This window comes from Tetrahymena thermophila (assembly GCF_000189635.1).
Source record: "Tetrahymena thermophila SB210 genomic scaffold scf_8254711, whole genome shotgun sequence".
In the NCBI taxonomy this organism is placed as follows: Eukaryota; Ciliophora; class Oligohymenophorea; order Hymenostomatida; family Tetrahymenidae; genus Tetrahymena; species Tetrahymena thermophila.
Genome location: NW_002476476.1, coordinates 1 through 27,795, shown reverse-complemented (window position 1 = coordinate 27,795; position 27,795 = coordinate 1). Strand labels below are relative to the sequence as shown.

Below are 27,795 nucleotides of genomic sequence, written 5' to 3'. Positions count from 1 at the left end.
CATTTTCAAAAATATACACAAAAATTCATTTCTAAAAACATCAAAAAATTATTTTCAGTCATTCTATGGTTAAAATAAATAAACTGAATGAAAATCGCTCTTAAAAAAAAACAAAAAATGTCGTACCAATAAAATAATAGTTATAATTTAGAATTTGCTTAACAAATTAAAAAAATAAGAATGAATGGGTAGGTTGGTTGATAATTAATTTAAAATGCAATTTGATTATTTTGAATGAACCAAACACTCGCTTTACATTCATAAATTTTTAAATTAAAGGAATAAATTTAATTACATATAATTCACCTTTCAAAATGAGGGATTCTTTTGATTTTCTAGAAGAGTTTTCTACTTAATTTTTAAATCTTACCCAAAATAATAATCAATCATCGCAACAAAAATAATGCGTTTAAGGTTTGATATTAACAATTTAATTTATAATAGCAAACATGAATGTACAAATAAAAAAGCATTACATCTTAAAGCTAAATTAATTTTTAACCTAATTTTTATTTTCTGTTGAATTCTATTTTTCTCTTCTTTTCATTTATAATAGCCTATAAGTCATCTTGTGATGATTATTGATTCATCTTATTATATACTTTTAGACTCAAAAATAACTATTAATCTTGGAATACCACATCACTAGTTTAAATTATTTTAAAACCAAGCACCAATAATTAATTTTAATCAATTATAAATATTTAACAAAAAACCTAAAACAAATAAAAGACTATTTCAAACCTTTCTTTGATGAGTGAAACAAACATTCCATAGCCAAATCCTAGCTAAACTACGATTGGAAGGGGTACTTTCTCAATGATTGATCCTATCTCTGTAGTTAACTTCCCAGAAAGTCCAACTAAGCTAATAAAAAAACGTATTGAAGTATAAATCCAACCAGTCTAGTAACCTTCTAAGCCTACCTAGAGTCCTCTTGTTTGGAGCTAATTAATTTTTGTATTATTGTATATCATTGTTGGTGGCTGTGACACTGTTATCTACAAATACTAAAACACGACTATAGTAAATGGAATAAATTTCCATCATCCTTTTATTTAGGTAAGCGTTCATTTTTAAATTATAAATTTATAAATAACTTTTATCTTCTCTATAAAAAGACTTTCATCATGGAACTTGCAAACACTTTGCCTCTTTATTACATCCTATATAAAAAATTAAAGAAGTAAAATATCATGTAAATTGACGACAACAAAAAGAATATGACTAGTATCAAAGACTATCTCTGGATATTGCTTCCCTCTCTCTGTGATTTAACTGGAGCTACTTTATAGTATTTCGCTTTGCTTTTCCTCGATAGTAGCATTTATCAAATGATGAGAAGCGGCTCCATAATCTTCACTGCTCTCTTCTCTAAACTAATTTTTAGAAAAATTTTCTTAAAGTACAGATACCTTGGTTTACTCTGTACAATAATCGGTCTTATTCTAGTTGGTTTATCTCCTTTTCTATTTGTTGGTCCATCTGAGTCTTCTAGTTTAAGCATGCAATTTATCTCAATTGGTTTACTTGCTATTTGCATGGTTTTATATGGTTGCTATTACACATCTGAAGAATATATTTACAGCAAATACAATATCCACCCATGCTAATTACTAGGAACTGAAGCGTAATTAATATTTAAATAATTAAAAAGGAATTTTTATTTTTTAAGTGTAATTTGATTAAATGCTTAAAATATTAATTAAAATGATTTTTTGTAAATAATTTTATTAATTTTAAATTTAAAAAATTAGTTTATATGGATGCATAATCTACATGACAATATTATTGCCAATCTTTTGTAATGTTGAATGTAATTTCCCAAACGGAGTTGGTTGTGTTAAAGTAGGAGATAAGTTCTACTTTGAAAATATATCTTTATACATTAATGGTGTTTTATAGAATTATTGGTTGTTGACTTTTGTAATTTTGGGTGTTCTTTCTAAGTTTATTTTTAACTTAAGTGGAGTATTCACAACAAAGTTCTTTGGAAGCCTTACAAGATCAGTTGCTGGAGCATTAGGAACATTAGTAACATGGATAATTGGTTTATTAGTCACTGCTACTGGTGCTAGAAAGTGGGAAAGCTTAGATTATAAAACATGTCTTATGATGAGCGCTGGTTATATTTTCCTTTTTGCAGGCAATTTAATCTACAATGGAATAATTAAGGTCCCATATTTCAAGAGAGAAAGTGACATTTAAGCTTTAAAGAAATAATAATTAACTTCTATTTAAGTAGGATCTACTGATACTTTAAAAATAGAAATCTAAGAAACTCCTTTTTCAGTAGTATCATTACCTACATGAAAAATTCTATTTATAATTAAATTCGACACACAAAATTAAACCTAATTTCAATCAAACAAACACTGTAAATACATAATTAATGACTAAAAAAATCAATATAAAAATGAGCAAAAATAATTATCAATCAATCAATAAAAATCAATAATTAATTCATAAGCTTAAATATTTTAAAAATATTTTTTATCTAAAATTATGGAAAATATTTTTTGTATTTATTTTAAAAAATTGCAAAGCCAATTTGATCTTGAAAAACTTCTATATATAATTTATATACATAATGCATCTTGATTAACTGAACTATCAATTTATTTATATATTATTCTTTTAAGTATAAATTTCTATTAAAAATATAACCTTTTATTAAATGCAAGTCAAAATTTAAATTATTTTCATCTTAAAAAAAGAAAGAAAAATTTAAAGTAATAAAATAAAAAATAATTATTTTTATTAATCTTCAATATATTTGAGTTATATTCAGTATTTATAGGCTTTACTTTACTGTGTTAACTAAATTTATAGTTAGTTTCTGAGATATCTCAAGTAATTGATTATGCGTATTATGATAATAAGTAATATTATAATCAATTAAAACGCTTATTACGGATAATTAATAAAGGAATAGTTAATCAAAGAAAATGCTTAACCAATAACTAAATAAATTTCATTTTATCACTCAGCTTTATATAAGAATAAGATTTGATCATTTTTGGTAGAAACTAGATAGAATCTATTAATGCAAACAAAGATTTAAAATTCATTATTAAATTATTTAGTTAATATTAATTCCTTTAGTTTTTATTTAAGAATAAACCCTAAAAAGCAAATTGTTATGTTTAAAATATTTGATTGTCTTTATATTGACAATAATGGCGAAATATATATTTTTAGAATACATTTTATGTGAATGAATAATATAAATTGATAAAGTTAAGTACAATTATAAGTAAATAAATTAATATTTAATAACTTATTAAGATTGCTTTATCTTTGGCAAATACGTACTATTAATTACCATTTGCGTTATGATTAATTTTAATCTTAAAAAAATCTTACAATTAATCTTTCTCTCTTAAAAGTAAGCAAAATTTAAATAAATAAATTATATTGTAAAAATTAGTATTTTTAATTTTCAGTTACGTTGTAATTTGATAATCGCTTGTGTAAAACTCAAAGAAATAATTATTCAAATGTTGAAAAATTAACTTATTTCCTTAAAATATAATCATTATTCACAAAACTAAAATTTCCCAAAGAAATATTTTCATTCAATTTTCTTTCTTTTGCTTTAAAATGATGTAAAATTTAAATTTCATCTTTCATTATTTTTTTATAAAAATCCCTCTCTAAACCTATAAGTATTATTTTGATTAAATTTAAAAGTCAATTAAATTGATAAAAAAATATTTTATCTTATTTTTTTCTTTACTTCTTTGCTCGTTTTGTTTTTCCGTTTCATTTTTTTTAATACTTACTGAGTTGTAAAAGAATTAATTTAGGCTTAATATTACAAAGATTTGGAAAGTAAATTGTAACTGGGTATTTTTTATAGCAAAATTAATAAATTTTGTTACATTAAATTACCTTTAGTCATTTATTATCAAAGCACTTTATATTATTATTAACTAAATCCCCATTTTGCATTAAAAAACAAAATAAATTTCTTTTACCAAAATTTAATTTAAGATGAATGCAAATTACTAAACAGTAAATACTCTTTTATAGTAAACAATTATTTCATTTATCATTTTATATTTTAATTAACCAAATCTTCATTAGTGAATTTTTTTTAAATAAAAAAATGTTGATAGAAGAGTTTGAAAGAGGTATTCAAGTTTAGTTTGAAATTTTTTAATTTATTAATTTATTAGCACTTTCGTTTAATTAAATAGATCCTAGGTGTAAAATGTTTTTCTCTATTTTATAATTTATTTTTTTAAATAAATTAAATTTTTATGAAACTTATAAGTACTTATAATACAGATATTTACAATAAATCAAATATCATTTTGTTCATTGTAAAAAATATATGACAAAAATTCAATTATAACATTAATTGAAACAAAAAATTAAAAATTTTTCAGTTTTTTATTGCAATAAAATACACACTAAAAACTGGTAAATTTTTTTATAGAGCATAATGATAAAAATACCCTTCAATCCTTTATTACTCTAATATATCATTTATATTAAGAATAACTTAAAGAATTTGCTTTACATATCAAAGAACTATTTATTTTTTTAATCTGTATGAGTAACTCTTACTTTTAATTAGTATTATTGAGAAAGTGTATGATGTAATATATGTAATCATGCAAGCAAGTAGGAATTTTTTAATTTTGATTATAAAAATATCATTCAAATTATATGATAACACTTGAATAATCATACCTTAATTTAAAATAGAAACCAATAACTGAAAATAGAAGTTCAATTAATTAATTTTTAGAAAGAAGTTTCATTTATTTTCAAATTTACTAAATTAAAAATCATTCAAAAATAAATTTCTTCTAATATTATTAATATTTGGTAACTTATTTAATTTGCTAGTTAGTTAGTAGTCACTTTGGTATAATTAAAAATTGCAGTAAAGATAATTTTGATAACTTTCCATCTAACTTTTATCAATTTAAATAGGAATAAAATTTGATAATTGTTTAAAAAAGCTACAAATAAATATACTACTAATATATATATATATGCTAAAAGTTTTTTATAATCATCTGATGAAATATTAATTTAAAAATAAATAACTACTTTTTAGAAATGAAGGTAAGTTCCAATACATATATTTAATATAATTCAATAAAAACCCTAAAAATAAAAAATAAATTCCAAAACATTTATGAGTGAAATGATAATTTCAAAAGAAAATCCTAGCTAAACCACAATTAGCAAAGGTACTTTCTCATAGTTTGATCCTATTTCAGTAGTTAACTTCAATCAAAATCCTTTGAAGTAAATATAAACAAATGAATAGTATGTTTTACCAACCTAAAAAGACTCTAATCCTGCATAGAAAACATTCATTTGGAGCTAATACATTTTTGTATTTCTATATATTATTGTTGGTGGTTGTGATACTATCATTTATAAATACTAAAACACCACTATGATAAATGGAATATATTTTCATCATCCTTTTATTTAAGTAAATTTATTGAAATTCAATTAACTTAGATAAAATTAACTTGCTTTCTTTCTATCATAAAAACTTTATCTTGTATAAAAAATAAAAATAGACTTTCATTATGGAACTTGCTAATACTTTACCGCTTTATTACGTTCTATATAAAAAATTAAAGAAATAAAATATCATACAAATTGACCACAACAAAAAGAAAATGAACAATTTCAAAGACTATCTCTGGATATTGCTTCCTTCTGTTTGTGATTTAACTGGAGCAACTTTATAGTATTTCGCTTTGCTTTTCCTTGATAGCAGTATTTATTAAATGATGAGATGTGGTTCCATAATTTTCACTGCTATCTTCTCTAAAATCATCTTCAGAAAAATTTTCTTTAAGTACAGATACATAGGCTTAATTTGCACAATAATAGGACTTATTTTAGTTGGTTTATCTCATTTTCTCTTTGTTAGTACTTCTAATTCTGCTAACATAAAAGTTTAGCTTATTTCAATTGGTTTACTTGCTATTTGTATGGTTCTCTATGGTTGCTATTACACATCTGAAGAATACATTTATACAAAATACAACATTCATCCATGCCAATTATTAGGAATTGAAGCGTAATCAATGAATTAATATTTCAATTATTTATTTTAAAAATTAATTAAATGAAGTCTATAATTTATTTTTTTTTAAATAATTAATTAATTAGCTTGTATGGAAGTATAATCTATCTAGCAATTTTATTACCTATTTTTTGTAATGTTGAATGCAATTTCCCAAACAAAGTTGGCTGTGTTAAAGTAGGAGAAAAATTCTACTTTGAAAGTGTTTCTTAATACATTGATGGTGTTTTATCAAATAATTGGCTGCTGGCTTTTGTAATTTTAGGTGTTCTCTCCAAGTTTATTTTTAATCTAAGTGGTGTGTTTACAACAAAGTACTTTAGTAGCTTAACAAGATCAGTAGCTGGAACTTTAGGAATTTTAGTAACATGGTCAATTGGTTTGTTAGTCACTAATACTGGTCTAAGAGATTGGGAAAGTTTAGATTATAAAACATGTATTATGATTAGCTCTGGCTATATTTGCCTTTTTGCAGGAAATTTAATTTATAATGGAATTATTAAAGTTCCATATTTAAAAAGAGAAGTAGACATATCTGCTAAAACTAAAATATAGTAAGTTTCTATTTAGGTAAGATCTACTGACAATGTAAAAGTAGAAATCCAAGAAACTTCTTTTTAATAAATAAATTTAAATGCTTGAAAAATATAAAAAGTAAATGATATTAATAATCTACTTGAAACATTTTTTTGCAAGCTGAAAATCCATTTAATAATTATTCTAACAATTTATTCATCTTAATTTACAATAAAATAAAAGTAACCAAACAATTTATATTGAATAAAATCAAAATATAAAATCTGATTTTTTTAAAATATTAGTAGCTCATGGTAAAAAAAATATTTATTTTAATTATAATGCTACTAACCTTATAATAATAATTTTACTCAATAATTTATTTTTATTTATTAATTTATCTTAATAATCTCATATATATAATTATCGAAAATAAACATTCAAGGAAAAAAAGTTGATTTATTTTATAAAACCTTTCCAAAACTAAAGTTCGGTTGCGAGTTTGAAAAAAATATTAAAAAATTAGAATAAAAATCCTTAATTACTTCTAATTATTGGTGAATTAAAAAATATAGTATATAATTGAATTTTTTAATTTTTTAGTCAATAAATATTATTTAAAAATTAAACTGAAATTTAGGGTAAAATAAATTTATCTATTTTTATTGCGTTTTCAAATTTTTTTCCTAACTTTTTAAATAATTTAATCATTTTTTTCAATATATTTGTTAATTATTTTATATTAGTTACTTTGCTAATATCTTCTTTAAATATTGATTTACAATAATTAAACCAAGCCTTAGTGTAAAAATTTGATGAATTAGATAGATTTTATTTGATGGAATTAAAGTTGATAAATTTTGCTTCAATATTTTTACAAAATAAATCCATAAACTAAAGTTTGATAGTGAATTTAATAGTAAGAATATTGAATATGTAATATATTATATTCTTCTATTCCTTGCTCTCCACCAATAGAATCATAATCTTTTTAAGTAGAAATAATTAATTAAATTAAATTAAATGTAATGTTCTACTTAATATCTCATTTAATAACATAAAATTAATGCTGATTACAAACTTTGACGCTATTTTTGAAATGTTAATATTTACCTATTATTTTTAAAAATCATAATAAGAAGTGCTTGAATCATAGCTAGAGAAGAGTCAAATCAATGCAAAATATAAGATTTTAGAATATAGAATAACTTTAATATATAAAAGATGCTGGAATGAAGGAAAATAAAATTGCTACGAAAATCATGACGTATTACATAGTAGTTATATTAAAATCAGTTTTTAAAAATAAAATATGTAAAAAAATAAATATACATATATATTTACACTTCAAATCATATATGTATGTATGATTCATAGATAGATAAATAGATAGATAGATAAATAAATAAATAAGTAATAAATGGATCTTTTATTTTTTACATATTTGCTGATAACAAATAAACAACATATTTCATTTGGAGATTCACAATTTAAGGAGCAAAAATTTTGCAGAAAATCATAATAATTATAAAATCAAATAAACAATTATTTGTAAAAAATATTAAATAGATAGATAAGCAATAATAAAAGCTAGTATGAGCACAGACAATCAATAAACCTCTAAGAATCCCATCTTTTAGATTCTTGAAGATATTGGAAAGGATTTTGAAAAATGCAAGCCCTTAGTTGATATTGCAGTTAAAATTGGTGTCCCCCCTGGTCACATTGTTGCTGTCAGTTTTTGTCTTGCCTTGTTGTGCATTATTTTTGGTATCTTTAGTGACTTCTTAACTGCTGTTGTCGGTTTATTATATCCTTCTTACATGAGTTTCAAGGCTATCGAGACTCCTGACGATGATGATGATAAGCAATGGTTGACCTATTGGATTGTCTTTAGTTTCTTACACGTTTTCGATGGTCCTTTGAGCCTTATTCTCTAATTCTTCCCCTTCTACTACCCTCTTAAGGTTATGTTCTATGTTTACTTATTCTATCCCAAAACTAAGGGAGCCTTGTTCATCTACAACAGCTTTTTGAGAAAGTTTTTACTTGAAAACTAAGCCAAGATCGATGATAACTTAAAAAGGGCTTAAGAAACTATTGAAAACACCAGATTTACTAAATGAAGAAATATAAAATATTAATTTCTAACCAATTTCTTTTAAAGTATGTTCTTAAAGCGTAAAACATAAAAGTGATATGCAAAAATAAATAACCAACTGCTATATCCTCATTTATATTTGTATGTATTATTGTAATTTAACATAAATAACAAAATATTTCTTTATTAGAAGATCTTTTTTATTAATTCTTTCAAATTTCAACAAATTATTTCATTATTTTTAGTTAAAAATTCGTATTGTATGTAAACTTCATTGAATTGTCTATTCATAATGATGCAGATTATAAAATCTTTTTTAACAAAATAAAAGGAAGGATATATATCATGGTGAATTTTTAGATACAAGCTTTTAGAAATTTTAGATAAAAGAGATTAGAATCACTATCTCCTCTTTTATTTTCTACTGTTCAGTATTTAATTTTTGTTTCAAGCCTTTTTTTATGGTATTAAATTAATTTAAACCACGTTGTTTTTTAAAAGTTTGATTAAAAGCTTAAAAAAAACAAAGAAATTAATGAGGAAAATTAACAATTTTTATTATCAAAATTTTTCTTATAATACGTTTTTCATTTAGAGATATGTTAGCTTTAGATAAAAATAAAAAATTGGGGTCGTCCGAGAATCGAACCCGGGACCTCTCGTACCCTAAACGAGAATCATGCCACTAGACCAACAACCCTTAATCAATAGTTTTCATTTAATTATTAAATGCATTTTTTAATTTAATCAACTCAAATCAAATCAACAAAAAGGTTTATTAATTCTCTAGTACATTCATACATTCATCAGAAAAAACATTGAGAAAGAAATTTCACTTAATTTTACAATAAAATAAAAATGAAATAAAACTTAAAAACTTTTTTAATGTTTTGCTTTAAAACGTTTTCATCTTCATTTAAAATTATTCAAAAAATAAAAAAAATTGGGGTCGTCCGAGAATCGAACCCGGGACCTCTCGTACCCTAAACGAGAATCATGCCACTAGACCAACAACCCTTAATCGATAGTTTTTGTTTGTGTTTGTAAGAAAAAATAAAATAATCACAAATAAAAAATACTTTACAAAGTTAACTCATCTGAAAAATGAATAATAAATATTTCAAAATCTTTATTAATTTCAAAAACAAAATAAATTTCAAAATTGTTTTTTACTTAAATTAAAGAAAGAGAAGAGTAAAGTTAAAAAAAAAAATTGGGGTCGTCCGAGAATCGAACCCGGGACCTCTCGTACCCTAAACGAGAATCATGCCACTAGACCAACAACCCTTAATCAATATGTTTTCTTTCGGTATTTAAGATTTTCTTTGATTTTTAAACATTTTGATAAAAAAAAAATTGGGGTCGTCCGAGAATCGAACCCGGGACCTCTCGTACCCTAAACGAGAATCATGCCACTAGACCAACAACCCTTAATCGATATTTTTGTTTGGAAATTTTCACATTTTTCTTATTTTAACTAAATTAATTTTGTTATTTTATCTAAAATACAATAAAAAAATTGGGGTCGTCCGAGAATCGAACCCGGGACCTCTCGTACCCTAAACGAGAATCATGCCACTAGACCAACAACCCTTAATCAATATTTATAATTTTAGTTATTACTTTCTATTCAATTGTTAAAAGTTCTGCTTTGTTTAATCTGATATATAATAAATAAAAACTTCGAATTTGGTTTTAAGATTTTTTAACTTTTATCTATTTTTCTTCTCAAATATTTATTTACTTAAAACTTTAATTTCATGTTTTAGTTTAATTTAATAAATAAAATTCTTAACTATTTTTAATGTAAATATATATTTGGAAATACTTTTAGATACATACTCAGAAGTATATTAACTTTTTAATGGATGTTAAACATAATAAAATCTACCTATACCTTTTCAAATTAAATTTTTGAGTATTATTAATCTTTATGTTTTATAAAAATGGTTTCTGCTTTATAATTTTAAACTGATAAATACCATAAATTTTTGCAGATTTTCCGCAAAAATTTGAAAATAATTGATAATTAGATTTTAGTATCAAAATTTGATTTATTATTCATTTATATTATTAAAATTCATTGCTTGTTGTAAAAGTAGAAATCAACAAAATATTAGAAGAAGTTTCTTGAAATAAATAAATAGTTAGTTGATTGTTTGATTGATTGATTTGACGAATCTTGAAAAATGTCTAGTTTTAAAAGAGAATCAGATTTTTATTATAAAAGTCCAGGGAGATTAACTCATCCAAAAAAGAATAACGAGTCTTCGCTTAGCATAATTTAGCCTGAAATGAATAATAACAGTAACTTTGATCATACATTACTACTCGAAAAGTGGAAGGACTACTTTTAAGATGACTGCAAAACATTTTATGTAAAAAAAAAATAATAATTTTTAAAGAATTAAATGTAAAAGGATTTGGTCATATTTAATTTATTCGAAAGAAGACATATTTTTTAAGTGAATTATCAAAATAATTTATGATATAAAATTGATTAAATTTTTAAGATAGATATTTTTTAAATGAAAAAAAGGATAACGATCCAAGACATGTGATGTTGCTTTCATTTTTTGAATGTTATAGATTGTATTAATAATTTAAAGATATTATAGAATGGACTAACTTAAAAAGAAATGATTTATCAGAAGCCTATGTTGATTTTATAAAACTAAAGAATTTCGATGATGAAACTTGTAAGGAAGCTGAATTATTTAAATAAGAAATAGAAAAGGATGTTAATGATACTATAAATTCTCTTAGCTTGGCTTTGGATTGCGTAAGAGTTCATCTGTTAGGCTAAAAAAGAAAGAAAGTGATAGTTCGCTTATACAATTATGATTAATCAGTTTAGCTGAGAGATATTAAAGCTAATATAATTAATAAATATCTTTAAGTAAAGGGTGTTGTTTTGAAGACTTCTCCTGTTTAAGTTATGATTAACGAAATGACTTTTTAGTGTCTTGATTGCAAATAAAACTAAGTCATTAAATTTCTTTATGGCATTTATTCCTAACCTACAAAATGCCTGAATACAAAATGCAAGGGAACTAAATTTAATCCAGATAAAACTAGAGCAAAAGCCAGCTTGTATCAAAGAATCAAGCTTTAAGAAATAGAAGAAGATGACAAAGGAAGTGGAAGAGTTCCTCGTACTTTAGAATGTGAACTAAGAGATAATCTTGTTAATACTACAATTAATGGAGATATTGTTACTGTTTCTGGATTATTAAGAACTGAAGCTGCAGATTTAAGCTGTATTTAACATTTTTAAAATGAACTACAATAAAATTAATTATTGCTTAAAATAAACTTAAATTTAATACATTTTATTTTTGACTTTCTTTTAATTCATATTTTAAAATTTAAAAGAATAAGGCAAAAAAACAATTGGTCTGCAATCTAATGTTATGGATGTAAACTGTTTGACTAATTCTAAAAATGAAAATAAACTTTTAAACGAAGATGAAGAAGAATTCTCTGAAGAAGATATAATTATGGCTTAGACTTTGAGTGATGATCCACGTGTATTCCCAAGACTTGTTAAATCTGTTTGTCCTACAATCTTTGGGCATGAGCTAGTAAAGGCAGGACTTTTGCTTTCTATTCTAGGTGGAGCTCCAGTTAATGAGCTTTAAGGTATTTCTAATCCATTTGCTGATGACAATAAAATTTCGTAATTTACTTAGATACATTCAAGTTTCTTATTTGAAATTTTAAACTATTTATTTATTTTAGATTTAGAAGCGACTGTCATGTTCTTTTAATTGGTGATCCTGGTTTAGGTGTGACTTACTTTTTATAATTCTATCATTTTTAATAAACTAATTAATTATTGTTTTTACTCAAAAAGGTAAATCTTAGTTATTGAAATTTTTAGCCAATATCACTACTAGATCAATATATACATGTGGAAGCAGCTCTTCTAACGCTGGTTTGACTGTTACAGTTACAAAAGATCCAGTTACTGGTGAAAGTACGCTCGAAGCTGGTGCTCTTATTTTGAGTGATTAAGGTGTTTGTTGTATTGATGAATTTGATAAAATGTCTGCTGATCATTATGTCTTGTTAGAAGCTATGGAACAATAAACAGTTTCTCTAGCTAAAAGTGGTGTCCTTTGCTCACTTTAATCAAGAGCAACTATTATAGCTTCAGCTAATCCAAAAGAAGGACATTATAAGTAATTTAATGTTTTTTATCAATAAAAAATAACACATTATTTAAAATAAAAAGTAAATCAAAATAAATCAAGGATAATATTAAAATTAATAACGCAATTCTATCTAGATTTGATTTAATTTTCCTTCTATTAGATACTCCTGATCCAATGAGAGATTAAAAATTATCAGAACATATTATGAAAGTAATTTTTAAAAAATTAATTTTTATTTTATTAAATTAAATTAAAAATATTTTTGTTAAAGGGTTTTTTTTTAATTTTAAAATTATTTAATTCAATTCTTTACAATTTTTTAAAGATTATATTCTTTATTTTGAATAATGAATAAATTAATCAACAGCTGCATTCAAGAAAAAGAAAGAAAGATGAAATGGGATAGTTTGTTTAGAAATAGCCTTAATACATGCAAGATACTGAATACAGTTCTTTGACAGAAAAATTATAAGCTGAGTGTGCAGAAGTTACTGAAAATCTAATTCTCTCTCCTGCTATAATGAGAAAATATATTTAGTATGTGAAGAAATTTGTTCAGCCAGTGTAAATAATTTATTTAGTTTTGATATTTAAATAAATCCTTTAAAATAATAAATAAATATTTAGACTTAGTAGAGAAGCTGCTGAAATTATAAAGGAATTTTATTTAACTTTGAGAGAATCACATTTTAATACTTCATCTATTCCAATTACAAACAGACAACTTGAGTCTCTAGTAAGACTTTCATAAGCCCGTGCAAAAATAGAATGCAGAGATATAGTGACGAAAAAGGATGCTCTTGTATTTTGATTTTCGAATAATTTAGACCAAATAAATTTATTGACATCAAATTTATTTAAAAATTAGGAAGTTGTTGAGCTGATGTAAGAAAGTTTATTTGATTCTCTTGAAGATCTAAACTACGCTCGTGGAGCAGGTGGCACTTCTTTATAAGTTAATAAGGGTTTGAAAAATATAAACCCAAACAATATAGGAAGTCTTAGTGTGATGAAATAAACAAAGGTCTTCTTAGAAAGATTATAATAAGAAGCATCAATTAAAGGTTCATATTAATTCTCCTATAACGATTTAACAACTATAGCAAAGAGCATTAACATGAATGTTGGAGATTTCAGTGAGTTTATTTCAAAGCTTAATCATTAATCTATGCTTATTTTTAGAGGTAACAAAAACTATGAATTGGCAGCAAAAAGAAATTACTGAATTTATTAAAAATTAACATTAAATAAATTGAAATAATAAAAACCATTTAAAAAATACTCTATATTAATTCTCTCTGTTAACTACTTATATATTTATTTATTTGTTTTATTTAGTACTTATTTATCATTTTCTAAACTTAAAAAAGAGATGGATATTTTTCTATTCATTAATGAACTAAGAAAAAACTTATAAATATTTAAAAATCTTAAAATTAAAATCTTAATTAAAACTTTGATAAAATTTTGATAAAAAAAAGAATTTTTTGAGTTTTAAAATTTTTGAATTTTATTTTTTTACTTTTTTTTTTATAAAACCATTTATGTTATTTTTCTCCTTAAAATAAATTAAAAAAAATAATTATGAAATTCTTTATAATAATTTAAGTAATTTAAATTTATTTTATAAAAATGGAAATAAAACATTGTTCTTATAATTAAATCTCATAATAATAATAATAATTAGGTTTTGGATTGTTTGTTATTAGAATTTTTTTATTTATATGAATTAAAATGTTTATACAAAGTATTAAAATATAACTTTAATTAAATAACTAATATGAGAGGGTAATTTATTATAAATAGCTTTAATCAGCCAGCATTCATTATTATTTTTTCAATCTTATTATTTTTTAAATTTAAATAATGAAATTATTTTTTAATTTCTTTTGAATTATTTTTGAATTTCTTTTGAATCATTTTTGAATTTCTTTTGAATCATTTTTCTCTCTTAGAGGTGTTAAATACAGGAGAAGGAATAGATTTTAGAAATAACTTTTCTGATTTATTTTCATGGATAGTGCTGTAAGCAAACTTTATTTGCTCTACAAAATGGGAAAAGGCATCTTATTAGAATGATAAATGCGAGACTAAATTAATTTCTGGTCTTATTGTATCTCTTATTGATAATGGTTCGGCGTTTTCGTTATGATTATTTATTTTTTTTTGTAAAATTTAGCCATTTATTGATACTGATATCGGGTCTATGACAATTTGAAAATTTAAAAAATATAAAAACTTAAAGAAGAAGAAACCATAATTAAAATTGGGAGCTTCATGTATTTTATGTATTTCTTAACTGCTTGGTCTAATTATTGGTAGAATTTAGTAAATTTTCATATTATCCAGAGTCAAATCTCTATTATTGATATTAAGCTTTTGATCAAGCTTGCATTGAACTACAAACTAAGAATTGCTCTTTTTTTCAAACTTTTTGAAGTCGAATACCTTATCACTAGTGATTGTTGCTTGTTTTTCTTTTTCTAAATTTCTTTTGAGTTGGTCTGTTGCTTATTAATAGCATTCATTTTCTATTTATTTAGCAGTTAGATCTAGCTAATCATAATTTATGGATGGAGGTAAACGTTTGTTAATTTAGAAAAAATAAATAATTAAGATTATCCAAGCGTTTTTGTCCATGATATATTGTGAAAGCAGCTAACGCTTTTAAGCCCAATAAAAGACAAAGCTACTAAAAATATTTAATTCTGTTTTATTTTTTGCATAAAAGCTTTGAATTATTTTATCTCTCTGCTTAAATAAATTATAAATTTTTTTTTAAATTCTAATTTTTAAAGTCAAGCCAGTATCTTTGAAAGTAAATTGAATGCACTGATGATAAATTCTCCTTTCATACAAGTAATTAGATTTAATATCACACTTTTCTCTATAAACTGCATTCAAATACACTTCTAATTCGTTATAATAAGCTTATTTTATACACATCTATTTCAATTATAAAAAAAAAACATTCTAAATTAAAAAGTTTTATTTAGAAAATAAACTTGTGGTTGAAAGCAATAAATTAAATGTTATTTTATTTTTTTGATATATTAAAGATTTGATAATAAAATATTAATTTATATAGATTTATTTACCTCGTTAGAAAGAGAGTTGATGTAAATATCCACTTCGTTAGCGAACAAACTGAAGGGAGTCTCATCAAAATCTTGAATTTCGAAGTTGACTTTACGCTCGTCATATTTAGGGTCTTAAAATTTTTGTCTTAGATTTTATTCAGTAAGAGTTTTGTGAAAGTATTTGCGTGGTTAGTGATTTTGATCGTATCTATAATCAAAAATGAATTTTTTTAACTTTGTTTTAAAATCCTCAATTTGGTTATGCTTTTCTGTTATTTAAGATTCCACGTATTAATAAACTTGTTTGATTGTATCATTTAGTCTTGTCTTTACATTTTAACAATCTCCATTAAAGTAATGGTCATTTATAGTCGTTTTAATATATTCTGACAAACTAAATGTGTTTGTGGGTAAAAACTCAAAATTATTTTGATTAGAAGTGTTGAAAAATTGTTAATTTCCATCTTAAGCGAATTCGTCTTACCATATTTATTCTTAAGTTTAATCATTAATTTCTTCCATAGCTTGTTCAAGCTCTTTGCCAAAATCAGTATTAGTTTATTAATAATTTTTGTCAGTATGTTAATTTAATCCAAATTTTTTGTTATATTCTTCATTTTCTAAATCATAATTAATTTAACTTGCTGTTATATCTTAATCTAAAATCCTTATAGTTTAATCCATTTTGCTTTTATCATTAATATTTTTTTCCTCTTAATTTTCATAATTAGGTTCATCTGAGATATTCTATTCAATATTTTGCTCTTCCTCTTCATCTTCCTAATAATTATTTTCTGGCATTTTAGTTAAAAACACATTATTTTGTAGCTCCTCAATTGGAAATTGTTAATCATATTTAAGCTTCTTTCGCTAATTAGATGTTTAACTTTTTAATTGAGTTTCAATCATCTAGTCTCTGTTTAATTATTCCTACTCATTAAATTAATGCTTTTATAATCAAATTATTTTTAACTTTAAGTATTTATTACTTCCAATTTTTAGAGAATATCTGCTGGCTAATCATCCTAATCCTAATCTTGCTAATCTTAAAATATATTATTTTTTTATGTCTATCCTATATACTCCTACCCGTTATCCCAACAAATATTTTGTTAACCCTAATTAGTCAAAAACGCATTATCAGATAGTTGCTAAATTGGGAATTTTTTATTATATTTAAGTTTCTTTCGCTGATTTGATGCTTAACTTTTTTATTGAGTTTGAATCATCTAATCTCTATTTTATTAGTCCTACTTATTAATTTAATGTCTTTTAAATCAAATTATCTTCAATTTTAAGTATTTACAGCAGCCAATTCTTAGATAATATCTGCCTGCTAACCTTCATAATCTTGCTAATCTTCATAATCTTGCTAATCTTAAACTATGCTGTTTTTTTACATCTATTGTCCTAATTGTTTCTATCCATCATTCTAACAAATATTTTATTGTTCATAATTAACCAAAAACATATTATTTTCTAGTTTCTAAGTTGGAAATTTTTGTTTGTATTTAAACTTCTTAGACTAACTTTTTATTTAATTTTTTATTTTACCTAAACAATCTGATCTTCGCTTTGTTAGTCCTGCTATTTAAATTCATAATATTTATTAATGAAATGATCATCCTTAATTTTAAAATTTTTACTTTGAATTCTTCAGAATTAAATGAATTTTAACCATCATAATCTTACTAATCTTAAAATATTTTATTTTTTTGCATTTAAAATTCAGATTATTAATTGTTATTTAAAAAAAAAGAAGAACTGAATTTATCTTTATTAGACATTTCTTCGCTTTAATACAATTTTTCAACTTAATTGATTAATTTATTTACTTTGAAAAGATATTTTGTTTTTAATTAATTATTTTTTACGTAAATATGAGATACATACATACATAGATGCAATATTTCTAATTTTACTTATTTAGCAAATAATTCTAACATGATAAAAGTCTTTTATTTATTAAAATGAAATAAATATATTGCAAATTTGGTGAGCGAGTGTCTAAGATTCAAAAAATTTTATCGTTTACTTTTCAAATTTTTTATATCCAATTATTTTATTTTAATCTAATTAAAAACTATATGAATAAAAGGAAATATGATATTTTTATTCTGCTTGCTAGTTTCTACTTAATCTATCAAAAAATTTTAAAGTTCTCTTTAAAAATATTTCTATAATCACTAAAAATTATTGAATAACCAAAGGAAAATATATGGAAACTAATAAAAAATTTATTTTATTAAATTAATAAATTTAAGAATATTTTTTAGAAAAGAGAATTTATTATTTTGTCGAATTTGAAACTAGATTTAAATCTATAAAAAAAATTTTATAAACATAAATAAAAATAACAAAATTTATAACTTTATTAGATAGATAGATGGTGATTATAATAAAAATATATTTGCTTAGCTTTAATTTAATTGAATTTATTTTAAAATGAACATCTTTTTCATTTTAATATCCCATTATTTTTTTAATAAAAATTAAATAATTTAATAAAATCAAATTGAAATCTTTTATTATTCAATCAAGTGATTGTTAATTAAAATAAAAATAAATTTGTTTAGCTTTAATCTAATTGACTTTATTTAAAAGAATATGTTTTCTCATTATTTTTAAATTTAAATTGAATAATTAATAAGATGAAGTTGAAATTTTTTATTATTTAATCGATTAATTATTAATTATTTAAATAAAAATAAATGTATTTATTTAGCTTTAATCTAATTGATTTTGTTTAAAAGACCTTCTTTTTTCATTTTAATTTCACATTGTTTTTTTAATAAAAATTTAATAATTTAATAAATAGAGGTTGATATTTTTATTATTCAATCAAGTGGTGATTAAAACAAAAATAAATTTGTTTAGCTTTAATCTAATTAATTAATTTAGTTTAAAAGAGCATCTTTTTATATTCAATTTTAATACATTTTTATTTTTATTATAAAATATGAACTAAAAATTATTCAAAAAAATATTTTAAGGAGAAATTAAAATAAAATATGTGTGTGTGTGTTTGTTTTATTGATTGATTGATAGATAGATAAAATATAAAAGAGATGATGTTTTAATTAATAGAAAATATAAAGTAAACCTATTTAATAAAATAACTATAATATATTGATATAATACAATAAATAGACATTCATTTGATAAATATCAGTTAGAGTTCATTATATTTAAGAATTATTCAATTCTACCCTAATCGTCAATCAATACACTTAAACTGTTAGGAGCTATATTGAAATTTTAGAATGCAGCCTTTAAATTAAATAGAAAATTACTATTTTATAACTTGAAATTAAAAAAGCAAATTTTACTTGAATTTGAGTCTTAAAAAACTAAACTAAATTAACATTTTCGTATAATTAAGTTTATCTTAATGCTTTCTTACGAGCAGAGGCTACTTTTTCATCTTTACGGGATCTTACTGCGAAAGCGTTTTAAGGTTTTTCAGTCTTGTTACCAGCAAGCAAGTCTAAGTAAAAGTGGATATCAGGTAACATTCTTTTAAGAGCATATCCGAAATACTTAGAGAACATTTAGCCAGAGATATGGGGCAAGATAGTTAAAACAGCAATAGTGTTAATTTTTGAAGTATTCTTAGATTCTGTGAATTCCATATTCATGAACCATGTTTCCATAAATGTATCAACATTCATGCCACATTCTTTTTAAGTTAAAATCAAATAAATTAGATAAATAAGCTTATTTAAAAGTAGATAGATAGATATTCATATATTTCTATGAATGAAAATTAATTAATAAATTACATTTAACGAATTCGATCATAGCTCCAAAGTTTTCAATTAAGAATCTGTTGAATATAGTTTGGAGAATTGCACGGTATGATGGGACAAATTTATTAGTCTTATTGATGTTAGTGTTAGATAAATCAATAATTAAAAGCTTCATAATTCTCTGTTAAATTAATATAATTAAGTTTATAATTTTTACAATTTAAAAAATGTACTTCTAAGCTCATTAAGATGTTTTATTCTTGTCTATTTAACAAGATCAAAATAGCAGTACCCAAAAGATTCAAGGCTTGAGTTTTTATGTTTAAGCATTCATCAATGCAATCTTCAGCTTCGAAGTTCTTTGCAATCACATATGTTTTTTCTATGTATTCAAGAATTTCTGATGAATTTAAGGGAATGAATTCCAATAAAATGTATTCTTCAATGATAGAAAGAGCCTTTACGATAATCTCTTCGTCTTAATCAGAATTTGATAAAAGAGGAATGTATTTCTATTTATAATTGAAAGAAAACTTTAGTTTAATTTTTTTTAAGTGAAGATTTATAATTACGAAAAGAAGATTCTTCATGGGTTCATCCAATTACTAAATAGGGCAATATTCTTTTGAGAGGAAATACCACAATTTAAGAATATTAATTTCCAAGCTGCGTTTCTACAATTTAATAAAAATAATTCAATATTAAAGAATAAATTTTAATTAAGTAAAATAATAAATGAAATTACTGAAAGACAGTTATCAATAAATTATATGGCAAGCTTGTAAATGGGTTAAAGAGGAGTGCTAGGAGGGAAGAAGACAATTAAATCGATGAACATATCAGCAAGAGCGCCCTTTAACAATTCATCGTCTGTGTTAAGGATAGCATTTAATTGTGAATTTTAGAGGACAAGTAAAAGTTACTAATGCTAATTCTCAGCTTAACATTTCTTCAATATATTTGATAAGAAAGAAATTAGACGCCATAAAACAGTAGCGACTTCGAAGCAAGTGAAAAGTTGGACGATAATAGGAGCAATCTTATCAATCATAACAGAGTAATCTAAGTTAGCCTCAGTTTTAACAATTTCAGATAAGCACATGCAACATTCATAACGAATATAAGGCTCTTGGTGGTCATAAATAATTTGGCTAACTATTCCAGCAATTTCGACTTAAATATTTTCTATTTTTATAAAAATAAATAAATTAATTTATTCAATGATTACTAAAATTATTATTATTAATTAAATTAACAATAAGAAAATAATTTTACATGGAAGATATTCAATCCATTTAGTTACTAAAATAGGAATACGTCTTGCTGCAAAATTCATTTGCTTTTGATTGTTGTACAAGTATTTTAACAATCCAACAAAATCGAATAAATTGTTGGGATCAATGTTATTCTTCTTGCAAACCTTAGGAACCAAACCCATTATCGAGAAAATACTTTCTTGTATGTCGCTAGAAACATTTGTGAAATTAGCTTTATTTTTAAAATGGATATTTAAAATTAACATATTAATTATAATGAAATTAATTTATTTTTTTATTACATTGTTGCAATTAAGACATAAGATTTTTTAAAAGAAGCAAACATTTTTCTGGGAAACGTTGGAGAATTTGCTCAGTCATGCACATTGTTATGCTATATAAAGAGTTATCGATCTCATTTACTGCATCATCCATGTAATTTTAGTCATCTAATTTTCATAGAATAACAATTTAATAAATTTAAGAGTATAAAATTGAGAATTTTTTTACCTTTTTCAATGATATCATCGTTCTTTGAGAGCTCATTCATTAATTGGAAATTATAAGGGAGGATTTTTTGGATCAAATAATTGAGAGTTTATTCAATTTTTTCTGCTGTAAAAAATGAATAGAAAGCTGTTGAACATTAAAGCTAAGGTTAAGCATATTGCATAATTTTGCTTTTTTAGACACTTTCTTTATACAATTCAGGATTAGCGTAGTAAGTGAATTTGCTCAATATTCTGAACATAGCAAGTAAACCACACTTTAATAAATTTTCTTCTTCGAGTTAATCAAAAGAATAAATCAACTTTTCAATAATATTCAATTATGTAGATAAAATAGCTTAGAATGCAAGAGGTAACTTAAACTAAATTGAGATTGTATTAATTGTGATAGCCTTTATCTGCTTGATAAGTAATTCTTTTAAGTCTTCATTATCACCAACTTTACCTATCAAGTCAAGAATTTAGCCTAGTTTTGAAATTATCTAAGTAATAATCTAACTAATAGCATCGCTGTTTTTGTTAAAATAAATAAAAATATATCAAAAAATTTGTTCTTTTATTCTTTTAAATATCATCTTTTTAAAGTGAAATATTCTAAAATAAATCATTAATTATTTATTCTTATTATTTAAAAGAAAAAATAATAGGCATTAATTAATTTACCTGAATTAAGTTTCAGTTGATTGACTGCAAATAGAAAAACAAAGCATTTTATCAAATGCGGTCGAAATGCTAGTGAATAACTAAAATTAGTTGATATTTTAATTGCTGATAGCTTGCTAGGTGTAATTGTTAACCATCTCCCAAATGGTAAATACCAACTCTAAATTACTTTAGTGGATAGGATTGGGCTATTAGTTATTTATAGGTTTTTTGGAGAATTATCTCAAGACAATTTTACAGGTTTTGAGTAAGTTGAAGGTTTCTTAATTATTCAAAACATCAATATTTCCTTGTTTTAAAACTTGAAGCAAGGCGCTTAAAGAAGATTAGATATACTCTATAATCTAAGGAAAGCAGTTAGGCAATTCATTTTAAATAATTAAACTAATGCATGCATCTATATGCTTTCTAATGCTTCTGCTATTATTATTCTAAAGTAAATTGACAAAGTATTGACGAATTTAAGTCTTATTTTGTTCAGGGAAAGGGCATTCTATTTAAAATTAATGTCAAATTAATAAATAAATAAATATAAATGGATAATTTATTTGAAGAAATGTTTTATTCATTAAAATTTTGAATTATATGTAAATTATTTGATTTAAAATAATGAAAATGCATAAAAATGTTCTCAATTTACTTGAAATAAATACATAATTCTATTTTACTATCAAATTTTTTTGGTTTTTAAGTTTTTGCTTTATTTTGAAGAAATCAAAATATTTTGTACTAAAAAGCTAGATTAATTAATAAAAATAATTTATTTTTTGCTATTCTTTATTTTACTTTAAAAATTATTTTGCTTTAGATATTATCTATTGTAAATCAATCTTTACTTTCTTTTTTAATCTAAAATAAATCTTCTGCTCAAAAAAATGACAATAAATTACGATAATTATGAAAATCAAATAGAATTTCGATTATATTTTAATGTACTCATTTGAAAATCACTATAAACTGCATTGAATTCTATTTTTTCTTATTATTTTTTTCATTTTTTAAAGAGCTTTTGTTGTTTTGCATATAGAATTTTGTATTTATTCTGTTTTTAGAATTGATAGAAAGTTAAAAAGATACGAATAAATAATTATATTCTATTAGTGCATGTAGTTCTTTTTTTAAAAGAAATCTTATTAAGCTAATATTATATAAATATTTTTATTCTAAGACAAAAGAAACAATTTTTTATTCGCTTTTTATTATTTTAAATATTTTAAAATTTCTTTTAAATATTTAATATTATTTATTTATTTGCAGTTTTTTTGTTTACCTTTCTTCTTTACTAAGGATCTTTATGACCAATATCTCTTAATGATGTTTTTGAGATACATTAAGGCTGTCAATTTGATTGTTTCTACCTATTAAAAACAAAATTTGAATTAGATTTATTGCTTATAAAAAAAATTCTAAAAGTTTCGCTTCTGTTTATTTTATCGCTTCATAACTCTTTTGCATTTCCTCATATTTTATTGTTTGATTTTAAACTCTCCCATTAATTTATTATGAATCTGACTTAGTTTAGATATTAATTGATTGCAATTACTCAATTATTTTGGCTAAAAACAAATACAAAAAGCTCCCAAATTAAACAATTTTCTGGCATAGATCATGGATGGACAATAAATTAATAAACCGATTGAACAAGTTTCAAAGATTTTAACAAATAAGAGGAAAATCTTTACAAAAAAGAATTGATTGAACGAAAAAACAAAGGGCGAAATTTTAAGATGAAGTTTGATGTGTTTTTGCTTATTAGATTGATTACTTGAGCTTTTTCGAAGATAGAAATCAAAATTAAAGAAAATTGAGGATGTTCTTCCAAACTCATCAAATATTAGTCAGCATTTTTTCTGATTGACTCGTTAGCGGCAGTGTGGATTGCTTCGAGACATTGATAAATTGTATTCTCATCTAAATTTTACAAGACGACTTCTTGCATCTAAACTTGCTATTGGCTGCTTTACATAATTTTAATTAAATGCTTGCTTAATTTTTCTCTTTAATTTTAATGTGTTTGATTGTTTGTTCTAAAATTTATCTATAAATTTCTTTTTTATCTTTTTTTTTAAATATAAATAAACTTTTTGCTATTAAAATATTTGGCAACAAAGATTTCGCAGACTTCCAATAAATAAATAATTAAACAAATAAATATAAAGCGAATTTTAGATTGATTGATAGAATAAATCAATTAGTAACTAAATAATTCATTGATAGAATGAATGAAAGTCATTTGGTAGAGATGTATCTTTTTCATTAAGACACTTTAATTATCACTGCTTGATATAGACTCAGTATTATTAAATTACATCTATTTTTCTATTTATAAAATAAAGTTAGTGATTATTATATTGTTTGTTGATGATCTCATAGATCATTCTATCTTCATAACAATTTCTACCAATATAATTATCATCTTTTACCAAGCTGACTTAAATTTTTTTAGTTACTTCTAATCTTAGCTTTAAATAGGTCAGTCTAGCTTAATTCAAAAATTATCATAAAAATACTAATTAATTTTTGTATCTATTCATATAGATATAAATTTGAACTTAAAATGTCTACTAAAAATTCTTATTAATTCTTATTTAACTATCTTAATTGTTTATATTGATAGTAATTTATGGTAAATATTATTGTTATAGACATTTTAGTATAAAATATTATAGATGCTTACTAAATGGCTAATTCAAATTAAAAAAACACACTATATTCTTAAAAAAGAAGTATTTTTCTAATCTATTATAATTATCAATTTAATCACATATATCCTTTAATATTCAAAAAACATAGTTTTTGTTTGATCTTAAAATATCTCTGCATCAATAATTATTTCTTATAAAAAATAAAATGCTGAGAATCTTTCTAAAATAATCAAATTTTCTTTTATTTATTTAATCGTACATTATTTGTAAAACTTCATAAAATTTTTATATTTAAATTTATCTTAATCAGAAAAGGAATTTAAGAAATAAACTATTTATTCAATTTGTTAAAATAAATTATCAAAGTAAACAACTTTTTGACTAAATGTGATCAAAGCTTTTGCTTTAAAATTAATTCAATTATAAATATTAATCTAATTAACTACTATAAATGAAACATAAAATATTTATGTAAAATTCAAAGTAGTAAATATCTTTTAATAGATATTTTAAAATTCTTATTTTAGATCAAATTAAAAAAATATTAAAATAAAATTCTTATTTGTTTTTTATCACTCCCCTTCACTGAGACTGAGGATGTAGCCAAAAGATGTCTTAATTTTGAAGGATTTAGATAGGGTATATATATATATGGTTAAAGTCTCCAAGATTTTTCAATACCATAATTTGTGAATAAGTTTAAAATACAGTATTGGCTTAAGAGAGTTTTTGATGTAAATAAATATGAATTCTCATTTTTTATTTTTTTAACTTTTGTTTATCATACTTTCTTTTTCCTTGTAAAAGTTATTTTAATAATTTAGAGCTAATATTAAAATTATACTGTTTTACTATTTCTAATTCGTAAGCAAAGACTAAATTTAGGTTTTCATTGGAATTTCTTAATATTTATTTTGTATTGCTTTACTTTAAAATTAAATGAAATTTTATAGTTCTAATAATAAGCACTATTTTACTCATATCATATAATATGTATGCTAATGCTTAATGAAAATAATGTGCAAAAGATTTTTAATCTAAAATTTGTATCAAATATCTTAGAATTTCACAAAAAATAAAAATTATAATTTTCTAGGATATCTATTAGATAAATATATTTTGTTAAGATTAATTTAATAACAAGTAAATTAATCTTTAAAAAATATTATTTCTTAAATTGAAGTTGAAATATTTACAGGATTTATTATTAAAAAAATATAAAATCAAAATAATTCTAAAAATGTGAATAAACTAATGAAATATCAACTTTATACATAATCATTAACTTTAATTAAATCTTTTTATGAATTTTTTATTTATTTATTGATTAGAAAATATGCGATTTGCAAGAAGGAAGAGTTTCTTAATATTTGTCTTTTTATTGTTTAGATAGGCATTTCATTCAGAATTGTTTTTTAGGAAAAAGAAAATATAAAATGTAGCAAGGTAAACTAAGATTGATATCATAAACCATAAGATTTGCTTGCATTTATTCTTATCTCTCTTCTAGTTGGTAAATACATTAGATAGTATCTGGCTCATAAAATAGCTTCCACAGTGGCCAAACATAGGAATGTTAGGGAAAACTTAATTCATTACATAAATAGATAAGAGTGTAATGAATATTATAATTGAATTTTTCACTTAGCTTGATTAACCAGAAATAAAACAAAATTAATTGTATTTACTCATCATTCTATTTTGACTACTTTCTTACACAAAACAAATTAATATTAAACCAATGAAAAATGATCCTCCAACTCCATATGCGCCAGGAAATAACGAGTTAAATACTACTCCATATGTGGTAACCATAAGGTATATAAATAGAGTTTTAAAAAAACCCTAAAAATGTTCTATTAACTGCAGTAAATATATCTTTGCGAACATGCTAAATAAATAGTGTATCAAATTTGAGTATAGAAATATTGGTATTATAAATCTATAATATTAACCCTTTTTCATTTTAGGAGGATAAATATGGCCAAAGGTATACAGACTTTCATGAGATGGAGATAATAATCCTAATTTTTCATCAGTATCGTCATAGCACAAAGTAGAAATGTAAAAAATGGTATCAATTAATGCTATCAGATTTGTAAAAGATAATAATTTGTAATTCGGAAACAAATAGATCTGAATCATATCTAAAAAATTCTCTTCCATCGGATCCTTGATAAATCCTTGCTTGGCCTAATTTTGAATTATTTTTCAGAAATTTATTTGATTATTTTATTTTCTATCCATAAAAATGTTAAAGTATTTTTTACTAGGTTCTACTTAATTAACTCCTCAACTGGTTTTTAACTCATTAATCGATTTCTTTTCTTTGATTTCTTTCTTTGTTTGTTTGTTATTTATTTATTTGTTTTGTTTATATCCTATGATCTTTTTTATCAATCGATTATTATTATTTGTTTATTTGTTCTATTGTATTTCTAAGATAGCAAAAGACTAATATTTATTTTCTAATTGATTGTTATAAATTAATGAATAAACAAATTAATCATTGTATCAATAATTGCATGATATTTCAATTATTTTGCCAATTCAAATATTAATAAAAAATTTGGTATATCAAATAAATTAATTTTGTAATCCATATTTTTGATTAATAGAATATTTCTAATAAAATTGACAAAATTTAACCGCAATCAAATTTTCTTTCATTTAATTTTAAATCTGATTATTAAATATTCTAAAATAATAACTTTTTGTTGTAAATTGTATTTTTGAATTACTATTTACTTTTGTTATGAACATCATTTTTATTAGAAACTATCTATTTCTGATGATTTATCATTTAAAATATCATAAAATTTTATTAAAAAATATTGAATTTATTTAAAACCTCGACAAATATTTCTTATGCAAATTATAGGCAGATTGTAATATAATTATTTTACTTGTAATTTATGAAAATCTACTGCTTATCAATATCTATTTTATGTAAAAAGCATTAAAAAGGAAAAATATTATATTTTCAATACAAAAATTTTATTTTGAAGAAATCTTGAAAAGTAAAAATAGTTTAGTCTTTTTTTATTTACAA

General features: G+C 22.7%; 8 protein-coding genes across 8 annotated transcripts; 4 read left to right on the top strand and 4 right to left on the bottom strand. All coding sequences in view use genetic code 6, as the record gives it.

The window, feature by feature from the left end:
- Nucleotides 1-753: 753 nt before the first annotated feature.
- Nucleotides 754-2,313, top strand: TTHERM_01031140 (nucleotide-sugar transporter; the record flags this gene model as incomplete). Its single annotated transcript, XM_001012436.2, has 3 exons — nucleotides 754-1,062; nucleotides 1,122-1,630; nucleotides 1,758-2,313. 3 exons carry the CDS (start codon nucleotides 754-756, stop codon nucleotides 2,311-2,313), a joined length of 1,374 nt encoding a protein of 457 aa, XP_001012436.2.
- A 1,316-nt stretch (nucleotides 2,314-3,629) lies between these two features.
- TTHERM_001031131 (transmembrane protein, putative) lies at nucleotides 3,630-4,058 on the bottom strand (the record flags this gene model as incomplete). Its single annotated transcript, XM_012796667.1, has 1 exon — nucleotides 3,630-4,058. The coding sequence occupies one exon, from the start codon at nucleotides 4,056-4,058 to the stop codon at nucleotides 3,630-3,632; it is 429 nt and encodes a 142-aa protein (XP_012652121.1).
- Nucleotides 4,059-5,155: 1,097 nt separating this feature from the next.
- On the top strand, nucleotides 5,156-6,709 carry TTHERM_01031130 (nucleotide-sugar transporter; the record flags this gene model as incomplete). Its single annotated transcript, XM_001012435.2, has 3 exons — nucleotides 5,156-5,461; nucleotides 5,553-6,061; nucleotides 6,154-6,709. 3 exons carry the CDS (start codon nucleotides 5,156-5,158, stop codon nucleotides 6,707-6,709), a joined length of 1,371 nt encoding a protein of 456 aa, XP_001012435.2.
- Nucleotides 6,710-8,178: 1,469 nt separating this feature from the next.
- TTHERM_01031120 (HVA22/TB2/DP1 family protein) lies at nucleotides 8,179-8,709 on the top strand (the record flags this gene model as incomplete). The annotated part of the gene is made up of 1 exon (XM_001012434.1): nucleotides 8,179-8,709. The coding sequence occupies one exon, from the start codon at nucleotides 8,179-8,181 to the stop codon at nucleotides 8,707-8,709; it is 531 nt and encodes a 176-aa protein (XP_001012434.1).
- Nucleotides 8,710-10,873: 2,164 nt separating this feature from the next.
- Nucleotides 10,874-14,066, top strand: TTHERM_01031060 (DNA replication licensing factor MCM8, putative; the record flags this gene model as incomplete). Its single annotated transcript, XM_001012433.3, has 9 exons — nucleotides 10,874-11,062; nucleotides 11,224-11,944; nucleotides 12,060-12,363; nucleotides 12,426-12,472; nucleotides 12,541-12,868; nucleotides 12,922-13,051; nucleotides 13,209-13,405; nucleotides 13,469-13,643; nucleotides 13,710-14,066. The coding sequence occupies 9 exons, from the start codon at nucleotides 10,874-10,876 to the stop codon at nucleotides 14,064-14,066; spliced, it is 2,448 nt and encodes an 815-aa protein (XP_001012433.3).
- A 713-nt stretch (nucleotides 14,067-14,779) lies between these two features.
- TTHERM_01031050 (hypothetical protein) lies at nucleotides 14,780-17,780 on the bottom strand (the record flags this gene model as incomplete). Its single annotated transcript, XM_001012432.2, has 6 exons — nucleotides 17,568-17,780; nucleotides 17,476-17,508; nucleotides 17,228-17,353; nucleotides 16,911-17,171; nucleotides 15,940-16,851; nucleotides 14,780-15,787 (listed from the first exon to the last, which is right to left on the bottom strand). The coding sequence occupies exons 1-6, from the start codon at nucleotides 17,706-17,708 to the stop codon at nucleotides 14,780-14,782; spliced, it is 2,481 nt and encodes an 826-aa protein (XP_001012432.2). The 5' UTR covers nucleotides 17,709-17,780.
- Nucleotides 17,781-19,089: 1,309 nt separating this feature from the next.
- TTHERM_01031040 (importin-beta amine-terminal domain protein) lies at nucleotides 19,090-24,064 on the bottom strand (the record flags this gene model as incomplete). The annotated part of the gene is made up of 12 exons (XM_001012431.3): nucleotides 19,090-19,191; nucleotides 19,251-19,600; nucleotides 19,704-19,851; nucleotides 19,904-20,182; nucleotides 20,243-20,344; nucleotides 20,416-20,855; nucleotides 20,946-21,158; nucleotides 21,229-21,375; nucleotides 21,437-21,945; nucleotides 22,099-22,591; nucleotides 23,369-23,456; nucleotides 23,864-24,064. 12 exons carry the CDS (start codon nucleotides 24,062-24,064, stop codon nucleotides 19,090-19,092), a joined length of 3,072 nt encoding a protein of 1,023 aa, XP_001012431.1.
- Nucleotides 24,065-26,141: 2,077 nt separating this feature from the next.
- TTHERM_001031039 (S54 family peptidase) lies at nucleotides 26,142-27,055 on the bottom strand (the record flags this gene model as incomplete). Its single annotated transcript, XM_012796666.1, has 2 exons — nucleotides 26,142-26,936; nucleotides 27,014-27,055. The coding sequence occupies 2 exons, from the start codon at nucleotides 27,053-27,055 to the stop codon at nucleotides 26,142-26,144; spliced, it is 837 nt and encodes a 278-aa protein (XP_012652120.1).
- Between the last annotated feature and the right edge of the window lie 740 nt (nucleotides 27,056-27,795).